Source organism: Rhyacophila brunnea, unplaced genomic scaffold (genome assembly GCF_057557595.1).
Source record: "Rhyacophila brunnea isolate RB1 unplaced genomic scaffold, BYU_Rbru_1.0 scaffold_7, whole genome shotgun sequence".
In the NCBI taxonomy this organism is placed as follows: Eukaryota; Metazoa; Arthropoda; class Insecta; order Trichoptera; family Rhyacophilidae; genus Rhyacophila; species Rhyacophila brunnea.
In genome coordinates, this window is record NW_028233339.1 from 4,277,433 (window position 1) to 4,291,755 (window position 14,323).

Consider the following 14,323-nt stretch of genomic DNA (forward strand, 5'->3'; position numbering starts at 1 on the left):
CTTGTTAGCTTGTTCAATGATGACACTGGGCGACTTTACAGGCAGATTGTAAATTCGCCAACAAACAGCTCATAAAGTAGCTCAATGTAATTGACGCATTAATGTGTGGTTTTCTAAATAAGGGACATTGGGGACAAAGGAAACATTGGGGTTCCATATAAAGTACAGGCGGACCTCGACTTACGAACGTTCGACTTTCGCACAATTCGCTATTTCGCACATTTCAAAAAAATCGTTTTTTTAAAACGTCGCGCTGGCCGTGGGGTTAAGATATCCTTTTCTCGCTCGCTCACAAGCAAGTGCATTTCTTGCGTCACTTGCATCCTGCTCGCACCCGTCACTTTGCTTGTGAGCTAGCTAGGATAGGTTTAGTCTTGCGCAGGAGCGCGTGCGGGCGTTGTCGTGTTGTGCGTTTTGCTAATTTTCTTCATTTGAAATATTTCACCCTAAAAATTTATAAACATGAGTGAGAAACGGAAAAACTGCAGTGTTGATACGAACAAAAAGAAATCAAGGACATATAAACTTCACATGACGTTCTGATTGCGGTGAATCTTTTGCTTCAATCGGACGTTCGTATGATACAAATAGGTCTACTACGATATGTTCAATTTTGAAAAATAAAAATGAACTTAAGGAATACGTTCAAAATTGTGGAAATATATTATCTTTAAAGGTTGTTTCCAAAAGACACGGCATAGTTATGGATGAAATGGAAAAATATTTGTCATCATGGATCGACGACCAACATCAAAAAGATGTCCCTCTGAATATTTCAATTATTCAAGCGAAGGCTCTTAGTTTGTACAAAGATTGGAAGGCTAGAAAAAGAAGATTCTAACACGATTTTTCAAGCAAGTAACGGTTGGTTTATATTAAATTCACTGGAGAATCGGCTGATGCGGATAAAGATGCTGCAAAAGAATTTATTTCCTCATTATCCAAAATTATTGAAGATGGAGAATATTCCTCTAGCCAAATATTTAATGTAGATGATACAGGTTTATTTTGGAAAAAATGCCTAGTCGTACATTCTTATCTAAGGAAGAATCAGTTGCCCCTGGGCATAAACCTTCTAAAAACCGATTGACATTGCTTCTTGGTGGAAACTTGGCTGGTGATTTAAAATTGATGCCAATGTTAATTTATCAACCAGAAAATCCCAGAGCATTGAAAGGGAAGGATAAAGAATTGCTTCCAGTAATCAAATAAAAAAAGCCTGGGTTTACTGCGTTAATATTAAAAGATTGGTTCACTTTACATTTCGTGCCAGCAGTTAAGCAATATTGTAAAGTTAATGATTTACCATTTAAAATATTTTATTTAAAATAAGAAAAAGAAGAGTGGCAAACAGTTAACTCTTGATAACTTTTTAATGGAAACACCCGCATACCCCACTTAAACATGTCTCTTAAACATCTTATATTTACTTGATAAATACATATATCAAAATACACACAATTTAATTTTTTTTTACTTCCCTCTACTTTCGAACATTCAACATTCGCACACCTTTTCAGGAACCAATTATGTGCGAAAGTCGAGGTCCTCCTGTATAGTCATCTATTATTATGTACTTGATTGTAAAATTGTAGAAATCATCGAATTCTGAATTGAAATCAATACCTAGGTATATTTTTAATTTCGAACAATGTCTTTAGAGAATTTTGTTCCTTTACCAAGGTTTACATTACATTACAATTAATATAAAATGAAGTAGGTAAATGTCTATAAATTCAAATTTTGATAATAATATAATCAATTTAATATAATATAATAATATTATCAATACATATTATATAGGATAGGTACTTCAAATTATTCTTAATATCTCATGAATTAAACTACAAATTCATTTAATCTTTCTTCTGTTGATCTGCGTTTTAGTCGTGTAATCTTCAGTAAATTTTTTAGTGGTCTTCACTTTACAGCTCGTTGTTTCGTAGCCTTTAAATGCAGTAGAAACTTTATGTTTTATATTATTTTATGGTATATATTATTATTTAAAAAAAATGCTCCATAATATAATTAATACAATATAGTAATATAATAATATGTTGAATTTTCATAAAATTTAAGTCATAAAAAATTCGGGATTGTGATCAATTGTTATTATGCTTCAAATAGGCAGCGCAGTGCTTACAATTTATTCTTCACATGAACATAGGATATTCATTTAAAAGTTCGACGAACTTGGTTATTACGAGGAAGATGGGACCGACTGAATTTGCTCGTTATAAGTGTTACTCATTATATCAGAAAATAGGTATTTTTAAATGAGCGGTCACATAACACAAAAAGTCGCAATTCAAACAAAAATACACAATTAGAATTTTTCCCCGAAACAAGCATGGCATTCATAAACTACAAAAGAAGTTGTTTATTGTAATGAACGCTGGTAGGTACGTATTTACTTCACAAACCTTAGATTTTTTACATGCAATTTCAACCAATATTGTCGGTGAAAACACCAATTAGGTACTTAAGCCTCAATTACATTGAGCTTCTTTACGAGCTGTTTATTGGCGAATTTACAGGCAGATTATAAATTCGCCAACAAACAGCTCGTAAAGAAGCTCAATGTAATTGAGGCTTTATTGGCGAATTTGCAATCTGCCTGTAAAGTCGCCCAGTGTAATCATCGAATAAGCTAATAAGCAGGTTGTAAACACTCTACCGAGAAAAGTTGAAAGCCGGTCAACTTTACACGCTACACGCCGGCGTGTGGGCCTACTGCGTCTGTGCAGTAGAGCGCAGAACCAACATCCCGGTAAAAAAACGAACTACGTTCCGTCAAAATAGTCGCTGGCTTGTGGCTTCTCAGCGAATGGAAATTTTTGTGTGTAATCATCAAATCGCAGTACCTAAATCGCCCGCTTTTAAATTCGCCAATAAACAGCTCGTAAAGAAGCTCAATGTAATTGAGGCTTTAGACACTTAACTAGTGTCATAAACGTAATCCGATTCCGGCGGCATCCTGTCCGGTCGGATTTTATTGCTTATGGTCTAAATGTTTTTGAACGATCACACATTAACAGTTTTAAGAATTTTTTTGACCATATTTTAGCTTGGTATAACCAATAAGTAGCTTGTTATAAAAGTGAATAAATGTATGAAGAAAATCATAAACTAAAATGTCAACGAATGTTTCCTCGTCACATCCCAGATCTCGCTATATACGTGAGTCTAATAATCGAGTGCGACTGTATATTATAATATAATGGCTGTACATTGTACAGCCAGACTAAAATTATTTAATCCGCTCGGTTTTCAATTGCAGGAAGTCAAGAAGAAAACATCTGCTTCCCCAAAGATTGACCCTACACGGACGAAGGATCACGTTCAGAGTAGTTACTCTGATGCCTTTATGTAAGAGCAATACATGTTTATTTTTTCACTCAATAAGTATTTAATTATCTATTAGGGCGCACGATCACGTTGAATTGACAGGAATATATATTGCCGATGAATTCTACCAAGAACATCGTAGTGTGGTCCTAGCATTGTGACGCTTAACAATTTTTGTTATTTAAACTATATTCATAGCAGTCTTAGCATATTATTTTATTCTTTGTTTAGATCAATGTTTCTTAACCTTTTCACATCCGCGGACCTCAAAAAAATCAAAAAATGTTTTGCGGACCATTAACATTGGAATAAAATAATAAATATTTATGTAAGTAATTGATTTTTTATTGAAAACAATTAATTTTGCAAAACAGTATGCTGATATAACAATATTTAAGTAGGTACCTATATTAAAACAGACAGTAACAAAATAAATAAAATTTAAATATTCATAAAATACGACATAAAATTCGATTGTTTATCGAATCAATTATTATATGAGTTATCAGTATTATTTATAGATCTTCTAGAATTTTAAAAAGCAATCTCTGGAATAAAAAAGTTAAGGTGACTTCTGGTGCTGCTTATTTGCTATAATAATTGATAACCGCGGCTTCAGCGTAGTTTCAGCAAGACGAAGCGTTGCATTCACATATATACCTACGGTTTCTTTGTTTTGTTTTGATTAGTGTCATGGTTTTCCATTTTGTAGTGGTTACAATTTCTGTAAATTACATAGATAGATATTGTAGATTATATTAAAAATACAATTAATAATAATAATTTTTAATTAGGTATACCGTATTCTGAAAAGAGAGAACTTAGCCAATAAAAAAAAGTCAGACACGGAGCACAAGATGTAAATAACACTTTCAAAGAAGAACTGGCACACTATTATTGAAACAATTGTCGAAATATAATACAATTCCACTTCAAATGTTGGGTTTCTAGGTAAACCACGCCCCCCCGTCTTTATGTGAAACGATTTCTGACTATATACAATAGTGTCATTCATTCCGGAAATGACTTGTTAATTCATTGTGTACCCTTGTAGCTGCACGAGTTCTGAAAGATATTTGTTACTTGAAATATAATATAAGCTTTTAAAAATGGATATTAACTATTTTTGAACTGCAGAAAATTTTTGCGGCCCACCAACTATGATTTAGATCAACGCTGTCCAACTGGCGGCCCGCCAAATTTTTTTTGCGGCCCGCGAGCTGTACAGAATTTTTTTTATCAAACATTGGGGAGGAAAATAACCATCATACCTACTGAGATACCCGGGGTTCCAGCGGCTAGCTCAGGAGTCCATCGAACCCCGGATTCACAAAAAAAAAAAAATTTCAACGGTCGGAGTATAAATAAAACTCAGTCCTTCGTGCTCGTAACGTGATATTGTTTATATTTTACATTTTCTTAGTTTTACAAATTATATTTGTAGTCGTCAGGTCCGTACCTATCGGAAAGGGGACGCTTACTCACCTCCTTTTTTTTCTTTCTTTTTAAATTCCTCGTACCGACGCCATCCAGCAAAAAAAGGACTCTCGTGATTGGCCAAATTTTATCGCGTGATCTTTGATTCGGCGAATCACGAGCCTGACCCTGGCGCCGGCGCGCAAGGATTTCACGCACAATGCACGGCAAAATTTATTATATTTAAATCCTTATATTTAGTCTTAAAATTATCTCTTTCATCCATCATCATTTTTACTTTTTAAATTAAAAAGAAATACTTACGTGGTTGAGCAAGGAATCAGATTAGATGTTTTATGAAGCCGTTTCTAGAGGTCAGGGTTACGTTTCGACTTAAGCTACTAAATGATTATTTTACACCGGGAGAAGCCCGCCTGTAACAGGGGTGTATCACTACTTACATTAAAATAGGTATGAAAACATTTCATTATAATACTACTGCAACAAATTTAATGTTGATATTGACGTAAAACAGATAATTGTTGCTCAACAACTAAGGCCACAATGCTCCCATTAAATAACTTATAAGTACGTATAAGTATAATCATTGTTTTGTAAATGTAATTAATTTATTATGAATAAAAATTTTCACAAAAAAAATTTAAATAAGTAAGTACATAATGATACACCCCTGTTACAGGCGGGCTTCTCCCGGTGTAAAATAATCATTTAGTAGTCATAAGTCGAAACGTAACCCTGACCTCTAGAAACGGCTTCATAAAACATCTAATCTGATTCCTTGCTCAACTACGTAATTTTATTTGTTTTTATTCATGAGTAAAGGCCTTCGTCCGGTGCGTGAAAATCACTTACTGGGCGGAGGTGTAATTAAGATAGATTTTAAAGTATAAATGATGATGGATGAAAGAGATAATTTTAAGATTAAATATAAGTACTTATTCATATATAATAAATTTTGCCGCGCTTGCCGGCAACGTTCAAATTTCCACGCGCCTGCGCCGGGGTGGTCCTCGTGATTCGTCAAATCAAAAAACATTTCGCGATAAAATTTGGCCAATCACGAGAGTCCTTTTTGTTGGACGGCGTGGGTACGCGAAGTTTGAAAAAGAAAAAAAAGTTAGTGAGCGTCTGGTTTTCAAATCGTACGGACCTGACGACTACAACTGTAAAAATCCCAAATATAATTTGTAAAACTAAAAATTAAGAAAATATAAGAAGACCACGTTACGAGCACGAAAGGCCGTGTTTTATTTACACTCCAATCGTTTAACTCTCCTTTTTTTGTGAATCCGGGGTTCGATGGACACCTGAGCTAGCCGCTGGAACCCTGGGAATCTCAATAACTTAATAATATTATTGTTATTATCATTTCTAGTTGTGTTATTTTTGAAGTTTTTTTTGTTTAAAAAAATAACTTTTGAATTGACATTAACTGACTTTTCATTTACCTATCGTCCTTGGCCCTGAAATGTTTGCTGAAGAAGAAATGGCCCGCGGCCTAAAAGAAGTTGGACAGCGCTGGTTATGATGACTGTTGATTATATTTAATTTATCTAAAATATGTCTGCTGATAGCTATGTACACGAGATATGACTATATAAAAATAAAAAAAAATGTGCCTCGTTCCAGGAAATTAACCTTAAGTCAGCCCAACCCCAAACTGTCTCACAAGGAGAGACTGATGTGGCTTCAGCATCGTCGTGAAGTCGGCATCTGGGTCAATTGTTCCCGTAGCGATTGCAATAAATGGCGTTATCTGGCAAATGTTACCGACCCACTCGAATTACCAGAGAAATGGTATTGCGAAATGAATCCAGGTAAGAAATATTATTGTACGCGCTATGAACAAACTTATGTAATGCTATAATAACTCTGGACAGTTACCTAATTCAATACCAGTATATGGCAGTCATCGGTGGCATTAAGCAAGTCAATTTTTGACCTGCCACATCTATTGAATTGCTCGATATACAGTCGAGCTCGGTTATTACGATCACAGATATAGCGAGATCTCAGATGTAATGAGGAAACATTTGTTGATATTTTAGTTTACGATTTTCTCCATACATTTATTCACTTTTATAACAAGTTTCTTCTCGGGTATACCAAGCAAAATTGTTAATGTGTCGATCGATTAAAAACAACATTTTCGACCCTAAGCAATAAAATCTGACCGGGTAGTTAACTAGACCGATGCCGCCGGGATTGGATTACGTTTATGACACTAGTTAAGTGTTTAAGTGCCTAATAGGTGTTTTCGCCGACAACATTGAAAAAGTATCCATGCATATGGTTGAAATTAAATGTACCTAAACAAACAATCCAAGCTTTGTGATGTCAGTAGGTACTTACCAGCGCCGGCGGCTCAACACTTCATTACAATGAACAACTTCTTTTGTAGTTTATAAATGCCATGATTGTTTTGGGGATTTTTACGATGGTTTTCAGATTTTTTTTATGTTCTATGCTTATATAACGATATAACGAGCAAATTCAGTCGGTAACATCTTCCTCGTAATAACCAAGTTCAACTGTAATTAAATTGATGAATATGACATTACAGATACTTCCGCCAACCATTGTGAGGTGAGAGAATGTGTGCTGAAAGTCGACGAGGAAGAAGATCTCATTCATTCGATATACTCGGCGGGTTCAGTGGTGTGGGCGCAGATACACGGCTATCCCTACTGGCCGGCTATCGTTGACGACTGTCCAGATACTGAGCAGTTCTACTGGCTAAACGGATTCTCCGATATTCCCGTAATGTCCCATTAAAATAGAATCAACATTAATATAACTCCACTTCCTACCTGGTAGATTTTGGCTTAGTCAAGAAAAATCGCTTGCCTTTTCGATTGCTTTGACGGTTACAGTACAACACTGTTAATATGAACACGTAAATTGAAATTCACAAAATCTATTTATAGCGATTTTGAATAATTTTACAATTGGAACAAGAAAAAAACTTGTTTTTCTGTATTTTTGCCATACATTTTGTATTTCCTAATACAATTTTTTTTTCAATTTTCTGTTCCTTCGATTTCAAATTAACAGGGTTTTACTGTCCATGATGATTTTAATAATATTTTTAGAGTGCTTTTGAATACTAGGTAGTTTTGCGCATGCCTTAAATTGAATGTCTTGGACGCACTCCATCAACTTACTGTCTAAACTTTTATGCCAAAATAGTAATAATAATAAGCAGTATTGCCATCTTTTTATCTGCTGATTATCATACGAAGATGTAAAAACCACATTGCTTTTATTATAACAAGAAAATGTATGTGTATACATGTAATAATATTGTGCAATTTGCAAGATTGCATGTATCGATCAAAAAAGTACACGATATCTGCGCCTGCGCAGTAAAACAATGGTGGCGAACCGCTGGAAAAAATACGAACATTTTGCGCAGAGCATTTTGACGTTTACAAATTTTCATAACCTGCAAATAGCACCATAATATGACAACAACGTGTCCCCCTTACGCTTGGAGAATGAGATTTGGCGAGACAGTCAGTGCTTTTGCGTGTAAACAGTTATTATCACAATAGTTTGATTTTAATTTACACTATTGGTGCCAGTAAATTCATGCACGAGTACAGACCCTATGGTCCCCACAAGGGGGACCGACAGGGCTCTAGCCCAGGGGCCCAGCGGTCAACGAGCTAAGTGGGATAAACACGCATTGGCTGATGTTCTATTATGATGATTGATATAATTAAATGATAATTTACATTTAGAATTATATTTTATAATTTTATTTTTGTGTGTTTCCTGATTAATAAATGTAGCGATTTATTCAATTGGGCGAGGGGTTGCATATTACTTGGCTACCACAAAAGGGGGTCATGCTTGGTGCTTCATATGGTGCTAAGTACCGACTATTCAATAATTTAATAATACAAAAAAACGAAACATCCACAGAACACCCTTAGTTTTACCTCGCCGAACTCTGGAGCTCCGCGGAATATCATTTGGAAAACGCTGCCCATAACCTTAGCGAAAGGTAAAAGGGCATGCCAATGATTCTAATCTGGGGGAGTGTTTCAAGATGTGGGGGCCATGATTAGTAGGAGTTTATGTTTGTGGTTAAATTTGATTTTTTTGTTATTTTCAGGTGTTTTATAATGTCACTTTTTTTGACAAAAAGGTGTCAAGAGGGTGGATAGCAACAGACAAAATTCTCCCATATGTACGTAATGGAGTAAAGATCCAACACAAAACATCATTTTTTGTACCGAAAGAACTACGTAGGCGTCTGTCTGCAGCCACCCAGATGGCCGACCATGCAATCGGCCTTAAAACAATGGAGAGGTTGAAGGAATATTCATTTATCAATCGGTACAAGGGACAAATAAATGAACCCTTGAAAATCGGTAATACATTCTTTTAAGTTGTTAAAAAAGGTTTATTTCAAATATGTTGAGAAAACCTTCTTCTGTAGAGAAATGTATGAAATTGAAGCATGAAAAGAACCTCTGTTGTACTGCTTAACTTAGTAACGAGTGACTGCATTGCTGGTTCATTTGATAAGAATTTCACACTTCTACTGTGATATTAGTTTGCCAATGTGCAGGGATGCCCTAAGTGTACGGGCTGAGTGGACAGTGCTCGGCGGCGCGTGAGCGGCGTGCGCAACTCAAACGTATAACCTTATAAACGTATAACAAAAAAAGACATTGTCTACGAACATTTCACACACGGCCAAATGCTGTTTGTCCACTCAGGCCGTACACTAAGGCATAAAAGCACATCAAAATTAGTATTCTATTTAAAGAGGAACTTTTTATGTCCTTTAATTTTACTTCTTCCTTTACTTTAGATTGATGGTGAAGCAAAAAAAGAAACGTTTTGTAAACGCAATATATTTTAGGCGGCGACAAAAAAATAATTTCAAAGTCACGTTCAAGTCACAGTTCAAGTGATTGACAATCACCGCTGACCTGTTAATTAATATTTAATTAACACATTTAAATATCATGTTAATTATATCTAATGGCCAACTTACGCAAACGCGCTAGTCACGAAATGAGTTAAATTAGTTAATTACATACATACATGCTTCTATGTGCAGATATATCCTATGTTCAAAATAAGCCTGGAATACTGAAATTAGGATTGGATATAATTAAATTAGACTTATTTGATATTTCGTCATCTCACATATTGGTGTATAAAAGTAGATATTTAACCAAAAAGATAAGAAAATTTAACTGTAAGCATCTGTGGAATGATATTTTCTCGTCAATTTTATGTAGACAGCAAAAATCATTATGATTTTTAAAACTAATAATCATGTAAAACACTGAGAAACAGACTTCTAACCGGAAAGCGAGCCGCCATTTTGTTTTAAGGGGTGTCAATAGAAGAAGAAAATGATGAACTTGTTACCAATACAACCCCCCCATATAATCGTTTGATTGAAAATCTAACTGCTTCCTTCTATCTCAAGCTTAAATTCTTCAGTGTATTTATATCGGAGCTATTAATTAGGGCCGTTTAAGACCAATTTTGCAACATAATAATATGTTCAAGTACAATTTATTTTGATAAAAAGGTCCAATAAGCTTTTACTTAGATTATATTTTTCAGCTTCAGCATATTTGGTGGTAATTTATGATAATTTTATAGTTTCTACTGTTCTTGCTACTTCATAAGTAAATAAAAACTAAATGAAAACTTACAGCTCCTTCAACCGATTATTAACACTATTTTACTTTATATTACTTGGATTAAGCTATGATAATGATGTTTTGTTTCAGAATATTTGAATGCTGCCGTTTTACGACGATCACCCCGAAACTCGACCGCAAATAGTGGCAACCTGTCGGGCTTGCTAATTTCTGACTCCTACGTTCCGTCTACTCAAGGTGATCTTGACGATTTAACCTTTTTCCATTCCCCTGCCTATTAAGCAAACTCTTCGGATTATGAGATGTAGCCATCTTAAAGTTTATTTTACCAAAATATCTATGTGTTTTAATGTGATATGATATTATTATATTTTAAATAATATTAAGCCAAATACCTTGTAAATAGTTGTGGCCGTAGTTTCAGAAAAGGTATATAAATGAAAATACGTTAAACATTATTTAGTCATTCATGTTGTGGGGATAGTTTAAAAACATTTTTGTTGTTTATTTTAAAAGAATCATTAATAATTTTTATGTTAAGTTATATAAATATATGCGTTCTTAAATTGTATCCTAAGAAATGTTTTATGTTTGTAAATATAATAGTATTATTATGTATAAAACTATGTGAACTGTGAATTAGTTAGTTAATATGATCAAGATTTATTTATTATTTTAAAATAAATCATCCTCTCTTACCACATTTTAAAATTCAATGTTCTTATCAATATAATTTGAATTTAGTTATTTAAAATTTAAACTAGTAAACTGTTAATATTAAATTCAAAATAAATAGTTTTGTTTTGTTTATAACAGATAGATAGATGACTTAGATGACTTCAAAGAATTTGTCAGGACTCACGCTATCTTTTTAAATGTCAAAATATAAATACGTACTACACTACTACTGTAGTTATCAACTCGGTATTGTTTTATTTTTGGTTATTAAGTATTTATATAACAATAAAAAATACTTTTAATCTACTTAGTGTACAAAATTGGTTTTATTTATAAGTTTACCTTTCCTAAATAATTCCCTCAAGTTTCCATAATATACCTACCGCTTTACTCCTTTTAAGATTGTATGTATCTAAACAACAATGGCACATTCAATAGCCATATTGTATTTTTTTCTATTGGGAATTGATCTACAGCGTGAGAAGGATATGTGGCTGATATGCCATCCATAGATAACAGACGTATATATATATATATATATAGATTCGTAAGTTCCATACAAAAAGATGCCCCCTATAATTGGCACTATCTATTGGTGTGACTAGAAGTTTTGACTATGACAGAACCATAGATCCGAACCCAAAAAAGTATTAAATACTTTTAATAATACTTAAAATAATTTAATACAATTTCGTTTATATAATTGTAGATTTTATAATTATATAAACGAAATTGTGACAACAATGAATAAAAGTCGATATTTCAATTCATTTTATTGCAATGATAATCATATTGACAAATTATGAATAATAACATAAATTTATGAGGACATAATTATGTAATAATAATAATAGTAACGCACTCCCACCATGGAAATTATTTGTCAGCACTTCCTGTCAGATTGATGACTTCATTAAATATTTCATTTTGTGTTTCATTATAAATTTTCATCGCTTGCTGTTATTCTCGCAGTCAAAACCTCAACGATTGACAATATATTGATGTAGATTCTGAAACAATAATTTTTAAATGTATTTAAATATAAAATGACAATGGTCGCCATTTACACTTTTGTAAGAATGCGCAAATATAATATAGATATTTTATATAGGTAGGTACGTAATTTACTCAAACATAATCTTCTTTGTATACCTAGGTATCTTTTTTTTATGTTTGCGTTGGTAGATTTGCAAACGTGAAAATTACAATAGGTAGGTGCTATCATTATTTTGATGCGACAACTGCAAAGAAATTTCAAGGGGCATACAAGCGTATAATACCTATAAACTAATATAATAAAAGTAGACTTACCCATTAACTTATTTTATCAGCAATCGGATTGCAAAACCTTTTTATCAATATGGTTTAAAAACGCAGAACAGCAATTTTATTCTGAGACTTGACATTATGTCAACTCGAAAAATATTGGACGACTGCTTTTGTTTTGAAAATATCATGTACCTAGAATTGACATGAATTTTGAAAAGACTGATCGAAAGCTCGAATGTTGATTGGCTGGACCATGGGTGAGCTCTGATTGGTCATTGAAATGGCCTTGTATCATGCGACTTTGTGTGTGACCGTGCTACCATCTATTCTGAAAACTGAGTATTAGGTGGTCACGTTCGCTGTATGGAACTTTCATCCCCCTGATGCCATCACTGCGATCCAGGGATCTAAAAATCCACTTTTTCCGTTCTTCCAAACTACAAATAGTGTTTTGATGTGTCAGATACAATATAATTATTGATATAGATGTCACGTTATTATGAATCATCATGATGTCTACAGCAATTTTCTTATAAGTAAGTACAATGTAATGAATATGATGTAAATTGAAGATTTAAAAAAATATATCGGCCATTTTGAAATTGAGATAAATTTCACGAACGAGAAGGAATATGCCCAGTCCAAACTGAGATTCATTTGTACATGAACAAAAATATTGTATAAACAGTAGGTATGCGAAAGTTGTATAAAAACTTTTTTACATAGAGCGGTGAAATTTAATCTTTTGCATCCCATTGCACTGGTGTAATTGTGAAACGCTTGGGAACGACGCTCAACCTTTTTTCGAGATTTGTCAATTCTAAACGTTTTCAAATAAAATAAATGAGCCCTCAAGAAGTGACAAAATGGTGAAACTTTCTTATTGAAGGTTTTAGTTTAATGAACTTTTTACATAATTTTTTGTATGGAGCTGTATATTTTTTTTTATATTAAATGGAAGTTTATTACATAAACAAATAGAAAAAAAGTATTTATGGATAAAATTGATTGTAATAAGATAATAAAAGGGTTGAGTTTACTTCACCTTTACTTATTAATGTCACTTGGCTCACTTTTAGATAAGTTAGTCATGTTCACCATTACGTGGGAAACTTGCAAGAATTCATAGAAGTGAACATAGCTGACAAGCATGTTACCATAGCAACATGCGAGTTAGCCGTGTTCACTTCTATAAGATAACAACACGTTAACCAGTTGGTGAGAACGGTGAAGTGAGCTAATGACTTTGCTCACTTCACCATTTGACAATATAATATGATAGCTCAATGAATATTTTTATTTTAACAATAAAACACTATTTTAGTATATACTTACTTAGCTCATGTTACACCCCCGTATGGTCCCCATTTGGGGATGTCTCTATGTATCTGGAGAGGCCCGAGTCGGTATCAAATCCAACAAATAGTAAAGCGTTAAATTATGACCGTTGAAAATATTGCAACGTCGCCGTTTTTCGACAATGCTTTCGTTGAAAGCAAAACACAAGATGGCGGGCAGAACGCTGCCAACAGCCAAATCGCAAACGCGTACATTTCGTCCTCCGTAAAATAAATTATTAAAAATGTAACTATTATATAATATTAACTTAAATATACCTTGCCGTTTCCAAAACAATTCCGGTGTGTTATTTGTTCACCTCCACATCCCGAATCCAGACGAAAGACCAGACAACAAAATAAAAGTGACAGCTTGTTGTTCACTTTCGAAAATGGAGGGGAATGATACTCACTTCAATTTTATGATAGTTTATGACATGTAGAATACCATTATGCACCTAACTCATTTTTTTTCAAAAATGTCGGTTGGCTCACTCGACTTCTCCTTGGCTCAAATGCTATATATTCTATAGAAACAATATTTTCAACAACAGGAAAAGGATTTTGACATTTTTAGTGAAGGAATTGAGATGGAATAAAAATGCAGTTTTAAAGAAA

General features: G+C 33.6%; 1 protein-coding gene across 1 annotated transcript; it reads left to right on the top strand.

Annotated features, from left to right (window-relative positions):
- Nucleotides 1-6,253: 6,253 nt before the first annotated feature.
- Nucleotides 6,254-10,895, top strand: LOC147064392 (zinc finger CW-type PWWP domain protein 1-like). Its single transcript, XM_085957642.1, has 5 exons — nucleotides 6,254-6,306; nucleotides 6,415-6,602; nucleotides 7,349-7,545; nucleotides 8,906-9,164; nucleotides 10,551-10,895. Exons 1-5 carry the CDS (start codon nucleotides 6,254-6,256, stop codon nucleotides 10,700-10,702), a joined length of 849 nt encoding a protein of 282 aa, XP_085813768.1. The 3' UTR covers nucleotides 10,703-10,895.
- The last annotated feature ends 3,428 nt before the right edge of the window (nucleotides 10,896-14,323 follow it).

Coding starts and splice junctions, on each gene's coding strand:
- LOC147064392 (XM_085957642.1), top strand. CDS start 6,254: ATGTTTGCTGAAGAAGAAATGGCCCGCGGCCTAAAAGAAGTTGGACAG. Junction 6,603..7,348: donor GTATTGCGAAATGAATCCAG/GTAAGAAATATT, acceptor ATGACATTACAG/ATACTTCCGCCAACCATTGT. Junction 7,546..8,905: donor ACGGATTCTCCGATATTCCC/GTAATGTCCCAT, acceptor TGTTATTTTCAG/GTGTTTTATAATGTCACTTT.